We start from the raw sequence: 12,444 nt of genomic DNA, 5'->3' as shown, positions 1-12,444 counted from the left end.
TGGGCCGACACTGCTGATCCTACAGCAGACACTCAAATGTCCATTTGTTTGCTTTTCACACAGCACAAACATTGTCCATTTAACATGTCCCTTTGTTTTCTTTCACACAGCACATGTTCATTTATAACAGGATCCTTTACTCTTCAGATTCTTCACATTGAACACAGTTCATTTAACAGGTCCCTTTACTCTTCACACTCTTCACATGGAACACTTTGTCTTCTCACCTTTGAGACGTCTTCACTCGTGGTTACCCTCCTTAGCTTCACATCGCTGTAGGGGGTCTTCTCCCATGCTCACCAGCTTGTCGGGAGGCACACATCCGACTGTCCCCCTCTCCCAGCCCACACGGCGACAGGAGGCAGCAGTCCTTCTCCCATGCCCACACGGCGTCGGGAGGTACACGTATGTCTGCCTTCCTCTCCCAGCCCACACGGCGACAGGAGGCAGCAATGCATAGACTTTCTTTGGACCAATTATAGAGGCCTTAATTTCCTCATTCTGAACAGCTGAAGGCCTTTCAACTTCTTTACACCTTCCTGCTGCCTTTGGCAGCCGACACCCTATAGTAATTACTGAACTTTTCAAAGCAGGTGGGAATGTGTCTCCTCTCAGTGACTACATTCCCAGATTTACCTGACTTCCTGTCACAATATATATATATATATATATATATATATATATATATATATATATACATATATATATATGCATACATATATATATGTATATATGCATATATATATATATATACCGGTGTATATATATATATATATATATATATATATATATGCATGCATATATATATATATATATATATATATATATACATATATATATATATATATATATATATATATATATATATATATATATATGCATATATATATATATATATATATATGCATATATATATATATATACAGTGGGTACGGAAAGTATTCAGACCCCCTTAAATTTTTCACTCTTTGTTATATTGCAGCCATTTGCTAAAATCATTTAAGTTCATTCTTCTTCATCATGAATGTACACATAGCACCCCATACTGACAGAAAAACACAGAATTGTTGACATTGTTGCAGATTTATTAAAAAAGAAAAACTGAAATATCACATGGTCCTAAGTATTCAGACCCTTTGCTGTGACACTCATATATTTAACTCAGGTGCTTTCCATTTCTTCTGGTCATCCTTGAGATGGTTCTACACCTTCATTTGAGTCCAGCTGTGTTTGATTATACTGATTGGACTTGTTTAGGAAAGCCACACACCTGTCTATATAAGACCTTCCAGATCACAATGCATGTCAGAGCAAATGAGAATCATGAGGTCAAAGGAACTGCCTGAAGAGCTCAGAGACAGAATTGTGGCAAGGCACAGATCTGGCCAAGGTTACAAAAAGATTTCTGCTGCACTTAAGGTTCCTAAGAGCACAGTGGCCTCCATAATCCTCAAATGGAAGACGTTTGGGACGACCAGAACCCTTCCTAGAGCTGGCCGTCCGGCCAAACTGAGCTATCGAGGTAGAAGAGCCTTGGTGAGAGAGGTAAAGAAGAACCCAAAGATCACTGTGGCTGAGCTCCAGAGATGCAGTCAGGAGATGGGAGAAAGTTGTAGAAAGTCAACCATCACTGCAGCCCTCCACCAGTCGGAGCTTTATGGCAGAGTGGCCCGACGGAAGCCTCTCCTCAGTGTAAGACACATGAAAGCCCGCATGGAGTTTGCTAAAAAACACCTGAAGGACTCCAAGATGGTGAGAAATAAGATTCTCTGGTCTGATGAGACCAAAATAGAACTTTTTGGCCCTAATTCTAAGCGGTATGTGTGGAGAAAACCAGGCACTGCTCATCACCTGCCCAATACAGTCCCAACAGTGAAGCATGGTGGTGGCAGCATCATGCTGTGGGGGTGTTTTTCAGCTGCAGGGACAGGACGACTGGTTGCAATCGAGGGAAAGATGAATGCGGCCAAGTACAGGGATATCCTGGACAAAAACCTTCTCCAGAGTGCTCTGGACCTCAGACTGGGCCGAAGGTTTACCTTCCAACAAGACAATGACCCTAAGCACACAGCTAAAATAACGAAGGAGTGGCTTCACAACAACTCCGTGACTGTTCTTGAATGGCCCAGCCAGAGCCCTGCTTAAACCCAATTGAGCATCTCTGGAGAGACCTAAAAATGGCTGTCCACCAACGTTTACCATCCAACCTGACAGAACTGGAGAGGATCTGCAAGGAGGAATGGCAGAGGATCCCCAAAATCCAGGTGTGAAAGACTTGTTGCATCTTTCCCAAAAAGACTCCTGGCTGTATTAGATCAAAAGGGGGCTTCTACTAAATACTGAGCAAAGGGTCTGAATACTTAGGACCATGTGATATTTCAGTTTTTCTTTTTTAATAAATCTGCAACAATGTCAACAATTCTGTGTTTTTCTGTCAGTATGGGGTGCTATGTGTACATTCATGAGGAAGAAGAATAAACTTAAATGATTTTAGCAAATGGCTGCAATATAACAAAGAGTGAAAAATTTAAGGGGGTCTGAATACTTTCCGTACCCACTGTATATATATATATATATATATATATATATATATATATATATATATATATGCATATATAATATAAAATGTGTTTTGTGTTTTGTGCAACGTTTTTTTTTTTTTTTTTTTGAATTTCCCTCCCTAGTTCCGCTCCCATGCAGCATTGCAACGGAACTAGGAAGTGATCAGAGCGACGGAGACCGACGGAGGAGCGGCGGGACTCTCGGCTGGCGGTCACAGCAATGAGAGATCATCGCTGGATCGCCAGGATAAGGTAAGAGACGCTCCGCTGCGCTGTCTGCAATCCACCCCGAGCGTGACTCGGGGTTACCGCTCCTGATATGAAAAACCAACCCCGAGTCACGCTCGGGATTACTGCTAAGGCGGTTAATGGCTGTGTGTCGAGTTATTTTATAGTGAATTTGATTTTGTGAGTAAATATTCACCGCATGCTTAAGTGAATACCATTTCTGACTAGTTTTAGTTGTTTGTGACTAGGTGCTATAGTGAATTAGGACTATAGTAACGGATAAAGGGCTGCTTATGGACCCAGCCAAATTTCAGGCCGTCTCCAACTGACTTCAGTGGTTTCTGAGGGTCACCAAATTCTACTGCCAGTCTATTCCTGGTTATTCCACCCTGGTGGCCCCAATCACTTTTCATACCTGGAAGGGTGGTGATGCCTCTTCTGAGGCAGTCAAGGCTTTTCACAAATTCAAGGCGTTTTTTCTCTCAGCATCTATTCTCATACGTTTTAACATTCATTAGCCTTTCTTCTTAGAGGTAGATCCTTGGGTGTAGGGACCATTCTTCTCAAATGCATAATGGCAAGCTCCATAGTTGTGCCTTCTTCTCTAAGAAGTTTTCAGCTGCCGAAAGATATGACACCATCGAGGATCGTGAACTTCTGGCTATTAAGCTGATGCTTTAAGAATGACGGAATCTACTGGAGAGATCACCGTATCCTGATTTATACTGATCAAAGAACCTCCCATACCTGCAATCCTCCTAATGCTTGAATCCCAAGCGCGATGAGCTCTTTTTTTTGCCAAGTTTAACTTTAACATTATCTTTCAGCCTGGTTCCCAGAATGGCCATGCTGCTGCCTTTTCCAGATCATTTGACTTTACTGAGTGTCATGTTGAACTGGAGCCCATTATTCCTGACAATCATATCCTGGCCACCACCCATTTTCAGTCTTCACATATCCCACCTGAAAGACCTTTGTGGTGCCCGCCCTTTGCTCCAAGCTTCTCAAATGGGCACATGACTCTCAACCTCCCAGAAATCCTGGTGTACAACCTACCTGTGCTTTCCTGCAGTGTCACTACTGGTGGCCTTCCCTTCAGAAACATTCAAGATTTTTTTCTCCATTTGTGTGCAGTCTAAGCCTTTCATGTCTGCTGCAGAAGGTCTCCTTTTACCTCTGCCTATTCCCGATAAACCTTGGTCCGATGACACTTAACTCTGTCACTCTAACTTGCAGGACTACCTTTAGCTGTCACTCTGGCTTCCAAATTCATTAAGGAAATCTTTCATCTTCATGGTATGCCCCTCGCACATTATCTCTGATAGAGGAGTTCAATTTACAGCTCGCTTCTGAGGGGCTCTGGCCACAGCCTTTGGAATCAAGTTAAACTTCTCCTCAGCCTTTCGCCCACAGTTAAATGGGCAAACTAAAGGGTGAACCAGAAGGTTGAATGATACCGTCTTGCTTTCATTTCTGCCCATGAGGATAATTATTGAGTAGACCTTCTACCCTGTTCTGAGTTTGCCTTCAATAACCATGCTAATGCCAGCACTGGTGAATCCCCTTTTTTCATGGTGTATGGTCGTCACCCTTCTGTACCATTTCCCATTACCATCTCTGCTGTCATGCAAGCGGTTGCAGAGACTCAACAATCCTTGGCAAGAAGTTACATTTGGCAGCTTCCAAGTACTAAGTAGCTGCAGATCACCGTGGGAGTCCCAAATTTTTTCCGTGCGACAAGGTTTGTCTCTCTACTAAGAATGTTTGTTTTAGAGTAGCCTCAATTAAATTTTCTCCTAATTTCATTGGTCCCTTTACAATCCTCTGCCAGGTTAATCCTGTCGCTTCACATTTAAGGATCCCTAATGTCTTCCACATTTATCTCCAGAGACCGTACATCATTAATAGGTTTTCCCATCCTCTTCATCCTCCAGTGATCAATACCATGGACCAGTATGAAGTCAAGCAAATCTTGGATTCTAAATACTCCAGGGGCAGGCTCTTATATCTAATTGATTAGAAGAGGTATGGTCCTGAGGAAAGGATGTTGGATTTCTTCTACAGACATCCCCCCATCTTTCATCAGAAGTTTCCTCTGAAGCCTGGCCCTAAACAAGTAGGGAGGGCTCATAAGGGGGGAGGGGGGGTACTGTCACAGTTTAGCCTGCAGTTTCCTGCCAGTGTTTTCTTACCTCCTTGCTGCAGTGGTTCTGCTAGACTTCTGATTCCTATATAAGACATGCTCAGTGCAGCCTGCATTGCCTGTGCAAATTCCTAGTTCTCTGAGCTCTAGTTTGCTAGTGTTTCATGTATTCAGAGTCTGACTTCCTGTGTACCGGCCCCGGCTTCAATAAAAGTCAGTCCGACAGCAGCTGGCCATTCGATCTGCTTCTGTTGAAGGGACCTGACTATAAAAGGTCTGACGATCGGATTCCAAACAGTGCTCTCAGGGCTGGCTGAGAGTGCTGACTGGAGTGTTCTGGCGAAGGCCAACCCCCTGTCAGAACACAATAGAATGACAGGGGAGATCGGTGTACTAACATTGCATAGTTAGTACAGCGTTTTCACCTGAGCTGTCAGATTTTTTTTCCTTCAGTTAAATGAAAAAAAACGAGTAGTGTGTACCAGGCTTTAGACCTAGTGCCCAGGGGAACTCCGGGTTGGCGTTCTACAATGGCTCACTACCACTGACACTTGACACAAGCAGCCCGTCACTGGATTTCTAACAGCCAGGTGCAGATAGAGCTGGAGGCAGTAGCCATTAGAGGAGATATGTACAGGGGGGATGGGAGGCAACACACATACATGAGTTCAGAGGGCTAGGAAGGGGGGCTCTGGTTTATTTTTGCAAAAAGACGAACTTACCTTTTAAATTCACCTCTTGCTTATTCTGCAGCTACCATAATAAGTAGATTACCCAACAAACACATTCAGCTTAAAGTGAATCCAGGAGAAAATATTTTTGAAATGTACTTTGTTAGCTCTAAAGATGGTTAGCTCTACAGATGGTACAAGTTAGCACTAAAGATGGTAATCCTAGTTCTTGATCACTGGTGTGTAGTGTAAGACTTCTAACTATTGCTGGAAAGTACAGCCTGCGCAATATTTCCGGCACTGTAGCAAAGAGCTATGTCACTGATACAGTAAAGGGATCCAGTTGTTTACCCTCCATTTTCTCTCTCCTTTTCCATTCACAAAATGTCCTGTAATATTTTTACAGAATAAAAGGTGTTTGTGAATAGACAAGGGAGATCATGCTATTTACCCAATTCTCTTTTCCCCTTGTCCATCACAGAACACCTTGTATTCTTTGAAAAGATACAAGACAATTTGTAAATTGACAAGGAGAGAGTGCTCTTAGCCACATCACTAGAAATATAATGATGGCTGTACTTCCCGTCATCAATGAATCTACGTGTTTTACACTACACAACAGTGATAATTAGAGCTATTTTTTTTGTACAATCAATTCCCAACTATTATCAATATATAAATAAATATGTGAATAAGCAAATAAAAAAACAGTGTCACAATATGACATAATAACATAATAATAAGGCTGAGTTCGCTCTTATGCGAATTGGATGCAGGTTTCCCCGCATCCAATTTGCATGACAGAAGATTGTGACCGGCTCTAAATGGAGCAGGTTCACACATCTCTGGTGCGGCTGCAGAGCAAATTGCACACGGGTCCTTTGGCTCTGTTTCAGGTCCGAATTTAGGCAAAAACTCAGGCCTGTTTTGTCCCTGAAACGGAGAACAAGGACGCACCAGACCCCTGCTGTAAGCCGCATCTGTTTTAAGTGTGAATCCAGCCTAAAACTATTCAGCAGCAGTGTGATATTACAAATTTATACATTCATAGATAAGCACACATACACCCGCCTGGTATAGCAGGCAGGAAAGATCGTTTGTCAGAGAATTCGATAGAACCATTATGGACTCAACAAATGTTTCATGAAAACAATTTGATTGATTGCCATGTTTGGAATCCTACGCTTGATTTTAGGATATATATGCACATTACAATAAGCATAATTTTTTCCAAACAAAATCCACATTTAGACTTAGAATTTAATTTGTTCTAGAAAATACTACTGGACATGCTTTAAACTTCACTGTTTGTGGGTGGGGCTAAAGTGGGTTTATAAAGAGAGCAGAGCTTAAATTCACAAATACATTAGTCTGTATCTCTGCTGGTTTAGATTTACAGCCAAACTTAATCACATGCTGCACAAATAAGATTTGTTGCTATTCATGTTAGTCTTTCCCCCTATTGAATGAGGAGTTTACAAAAAAAACTGGTAAAAGTCACATGACTGACTCTCCTCCAATCACACTGCTGCATTAACACTAGTTATTAACAGGTGGGCTGCAGTATTATTTAGTACAGCCAAGTAAAACGGAGAGAGAATAGGGTCAATTAGCTATACTTGGGGGTTAAGTTTGAGCTATACTTCTACTTGTATATGTGTGAACTCACCTCCTTCTTCAGTTCTGATGGTCTTTGTCTCACTTTCTGAGCCTTCACCTTTACCGTTGAGCACATTAACTGTGACTGAATAGTTGGTAAAAGGCTTTAGGCCGTTGATGTTTGCATGAGTAACATTACCATACACGGTTATCTTATGTGTATGCCTCTCATTCTGAGCAGCATATCGGACCTGTGAAATAAAGTTGACAAGAAACTAAGACAGACTGTAAAGGCTCTAGAATAGTAACTTCTTTTCATATCATACAGTTGCTTCTAAGGCAAACCCTTCTACACAACCCACTTTATATGGTACAAAATACTCTGTAAGACAGAAAAGGGGGGGGGGCAGGGGGTTATAGGGTAACCATCTTAGAAAAGGTTGCAAAAAATGAGGCTCAACTCTGGTAATAAATGTAAACTGCAAAAAACTTTATTGGTAGTGCAATTAAGGACAAAAATTATATAAACAGGCTAAAATGTAGCAAACTGGAAGGACCTATGGAACAGCTGGTGCAGCAAACTAGCAAAAGCTCACAAATACACACATATACAAGGGCCCACAAACCACTCACTCCACACCTGGCACTCCAAAAACCTATTTAAATTCCTATAACTAAACCTGTGAACACAGTGGTAATACAGGCAAGATAAAAAATGGGATAAGGTGCAACCACAGCCGATATCGGCCAAACTCTCAAAATTAATGCAAAATAAGGACTGAATTCTTCATGTTTGAACACATAGTACATCCATGACACAGACATTAAAGAATGGTAAATTTATGTTGTGTAGCACTCCAACCATCAAGCACAGGGATAAAAGGAACACTGTCCCTTATAAAGAAACATAGAGTCCATGTGATGAATATGGTAGACTGTAAAAGCCTGGACAGGGGAAAATGATATCCAGTATCTATAACCGCAAATCAGGCAAGGGATTCTCTTTGATTGATGTGCTGTCAGATGATCATGGATGAAAATGACAGGAGAAACCTGAATGTCCTTTGAAATACATATAGATAGTCCTATAGACTGATGACAGTGCACGCCAGGGACGGTGAGTATGGTAAAGCTGAATCAACAGCTGACACGTGGAAAGACTCTGTAAGGAGTAGTGGGTCACCGGTAGTGGATCAGTGAGTGTAGGGGTGGAAAGGAGCAATGATGCGGTCAGTGACCTGTATCGCACACCAGTCCAGTACAAATAAACACAGGGCTCAAGGTAGACCGAGGTCTCTCTTACCATCCCCAGTATTCTCACTCACAGTAGACCCGTCATAGCCGATGCATGCTGAGTAGCGTTAACACTCAAGCCACCTGACACGTGTGGGATCCATCCGGGGAAAGCCGTTCCTCTGTGCCGCATCACCGCATCACGTCACCAGGAAGTGCAGAGCCCAAGATGGAGGGCCAGCGTAACGTTAAAAAACCATACCTCGTGAAAATTCAATACACTCGTCACTTCTGGTGCACATACGTCATGAAACAGCTGAGCAGGTTACCATTGCGCATGCTCAGAGCTCCGGAAGGTAGGGAATTTTCACGGGGTAGTGATGTGTAACGTTATACCACATCAGCTTTTGCCGTGGGTACAGTAAATCATCTCCTATATATAAAGAATCCGCGCTTAGGATATACTAGATTACTGATATAGCTGGCTGCAGCCTACCTCTATAACTATAATCCTAGGATGTATAGTAAAATTAAAAAGATAAAGGGGAGGTATGTGGCGCTGCCTATAGCTTCCTGATTGGTTAAGGTAAAATGTTTAAAGTGCAGTAGTGCAAATAAATATTGTGTGACCTTTTTGGTGAAGGTGAAATAACTAATAATTTGATGAATCCACTATTAAAAAATTGATGATAAATAAATTGGTGAATAAAGCTATAATGATGTTGATCAAAAAAAAATGTGTCATAAAATATGGCTGTATGAAACTGTATACCAATTAGGTGATGATAAAAAATCAAGTGAGTAAACCGTGATTCTGTATAGTGATGTGGAATAAAGGTAATCAAAATAAATAAAAAATTATTATAAATATCACTAATATTCATAAAAAGTAGAAATAGGTGAAAATCCTCTGTCTATGCGTTTTTAAGATGCAACTAGATAAAATCAAAAAATCACAGTGTAAAACCAACAGGATGCTAGTTAAAAACAGGCCAAGAGATACAAAATATAAAAACAGCAGGGAACCCCATATAAGACATGGGATATAAAAAAATACAAGAATAAATATCAAAAAACACTCTCAATAAATATGATAAAAAAGCTCCCAATAAATAGGATAAAAAATTATATATGATTTTTGCCGTCGGACAGACGAAACGCGTAAAGTGTCATCACATCACATCCGCCTGGTTGGAACGCATATCCCGTCTGTGGAACGCACGGTGTCCCAGGAGTGGGCGACCGATATTGTTTTCTTCCTGCTGTTTATTATCGCTCTTATTGTGAGTATTATTCTTTGGATTTAATAAATACTTATTAGACAATACTACTCTATGTGAGGCCCTTTCTTCCCCATACATATCCATGGAGCATATATGCAAAGTACAGTGAGACTGGACTCGGGCAGGCTACAGGACAGCGCTCAGGGCTAAGAGGATCGTCCAGGGAGACCTAAGGGGATCCGGAGGCACTAGAGGCGATATTATACCTAAAGCCTGTTACCCCTGTAGGGGTAATTATTTCTGGTGAGTGCGGTCCTGGGGGCACGGGGAGCACAGAGTGATCACCATAGTCGGCACCCTTAAGAGATGTACTGAAGCACCTGCACTGAAGTCACTTTTTGGGAAATTGTCTCTCTTTGCACAGGAGCTACTTATGGATATTAGATCATTACCATACTTATGATTAATGTTCTGTGGGATACAAGTTATTGGACACTCATCGTTGGACTATATATATAATTTTTTATCCTATTTATTGGGAGCTTTTTTATCATATTTATTGAGAGTGTTTTCTGATATTTATTCTTGTATTTTTTTATATCCCATGTCTTATATGGGGTTCCCTGCTGTTTTTATATTGTGTATCTCTTGGCCTGTTTTTAACTAGCATCCTGTTGGTTTTACACTGTGATTTTTTGATTTTATCTAGTTGCATCTTAAAAACGCATACACAGAGGATTTTCACCTATTTCTACTTTTTATGAATGCACTTCCGGTGCACATACGTCATGGAACAGCTGAGCAGGTTACCATTGCGCATGCTCAGAGCTCCGGAGGGTAGGGAATTTTCACGGGGTAGTGATGTGTAAAGTTACACCACATCAACTGTTGCCACGGGTACAGTAAATCATCTCTGCTGCCACATTAAATCATCTCCGCTCCTACCCCTGTCACTTCCCTGATCTTGGCTCCTAAATTTAAAAGCGGCGGGTGTATGAAAATATAAATCACGGAGATCTCGGCTCCGTGATTTATATTTTCATAGACCTGCCGCCGCTTTTACATTTAGTAGCCGAGATCAGGGAAGTGACAGGGGTACTTGTAACAGCTGATGTGGTGTAACTTTACACATCACTATCCCGTGAAAATTCCCTACCCTCCGGAGCTCTGAGCATGCGCAATGGTAACCTGCTCAGCTGTTCCATTCCCGTGAGAATTCCCTACCCTCCGAAGCTATGAGCATGCACAGTGGGAAGCGGCTCAGCTGTTCCTTGACGTATGTGAAGAGGAAGTGACGAGGGTAGGGAATTTTCACGGGTAGAGTTTGACCTGTGCAATGCCTGTAGATTGACCTGTGCCATGCCTGTACATTGACCTGTGCCATGCCTATAGCCTGACCTGTGCCATGCCTGTACATTGACCTGTGCCATGCCTGTACATTGACCTGTGCCATGCCTGTAGATTGACCTGTGCCATGCCTGTAGATTGACCTGTGCCATGCCTGTAGATTACCTGTGCCATGCCTGTACATTGACCTGTGCCATGCCTGTACATTGACCTGTGCCATGCCTGTAGATTACCTGTGCCATGCCTGTACATTGACCTGTGCCATGCCTGTACATTGACCTGTGCCATGCCTGTGCATTGACCTGTGCCATTCCTGTAGCTTACCTGTGCCATGCCTGTACATTGACCTGTGCCATGCCTGTAGATTACCTGTGCCATGCCTGTACATTGACCTGTGCCATGCCTGTACATTGACCTGTGCCATGCCTGTGCATTGACCTGTGCCATTCCTGTAGATTGACCTGTGCCATGCCTGTAGATTGACCTGTGCCATGCCTGTACATTGACCTGTGCCATGCCTGTAGATTACCTGTGGCATGCCTGTACATTGACCTGTGCCATGCCTGTAGATTGACCTGTGCCATGCCTGTAGATTGACCTGTGCCATGCCTGTACATTGACCTGTGCCATGCCTGTACATTGACCTGTGCCATGCCTGTAGATTACCTGTGCCATGCCTGTACATTGACTTGTGCCATGCCTGTACATTGACCTGTGCCATGCCTGTAGATTGACCTGTGCCATGCCTGTACATTGACCTGTGCCATGCCTGTACATTGACCTGTGCCATGCCTGTACATTGACCTGTGCCATGCCTGTAGATTACCTGTGCCATGCCTATACCATCATCTGTGCAATGCCTGTGCCATGCCTGTACCATGACCTCAAAGTCACGCAATTTTTACCGCGTTTTTTGCCGCAAAGCAATACCTATTACATTTTTCTTTTTGCACCCCCCCCCCCAAAATTTTTGAGCACCAGCCGCCACTGGATACAGGTCACTGACCGCATCATTGCCCCTCTCCACCCCTACATGAAGGATTCAGTCCTTATTTCGCATTAATTTTGAGAGTTCGGACGACATCGGCTATGGTTGCACCTTAACCCATTTTTTTTGTCTTGCATGTATTACCACTGTGTTCACAGGTTTAGTTATAGGAATTTAAATAGGTTTTTGAAGTGCCAGGTGTGGAGTGAGTGGTTTGTGGGCCCTTGTATATGTGTGTATTTGTGAGCGTTTGCTAGTTTGCTGCAGCAGCTGTTCCACAGGTCCTTACAGTTTGCTACATTTTAGCCTGTTTATATAATTTTTGTCCTTATATGCACTACCAATAAAGTTTTTTGCAGTTTACATTTATTACCACGGTTGAGCCTCCTTTTTTGCAACCTTTTCTAAGGTGGTTACCCTATAACCCCCTGCCCCCCCCCTTTTTTGTCTT

The 12,444-nt window shown here is 42.5% G+C and overlaps 1 protein-coding gene across 1 annotated transcript in view; it reads right to left on the bottom strand.

Moving 5' to 3' along the window:
• L1CAM (L1 cell adhesion molecule) overlaps positions 1–12,444 on the bottom strand; it is a 1,053,451-nt gene that overhangs the window by 310,778 nt on the left and 730,229 nt on the right. Inside the window, exon 19 of the mRNA XM_082263926.1 lies at positions 7,273–7,453. Coding sequence (XP_082120052.1) covers positions 7,273–7,453 — 181 coding nt within the window. The remainder of the gene's footprint in view (positions 1–7,272; positions 7,454–12,444) is intronic.

Source organism: Pelophylax lessonae (genome assembly GCF_965119305.1).
Source record: "Pelophylax lessonae genome assembly, chromosome: 7".
Classification (NCBI taxonomy): Eukaryota; Metazoa; Chordata; class Amphibia; order Anura; family Ranidae; genus Pelophylax; species Pelophylax lessonae.
This window is presented reverse-complemented; position numbering and strand designations above follow the sequence as displayed.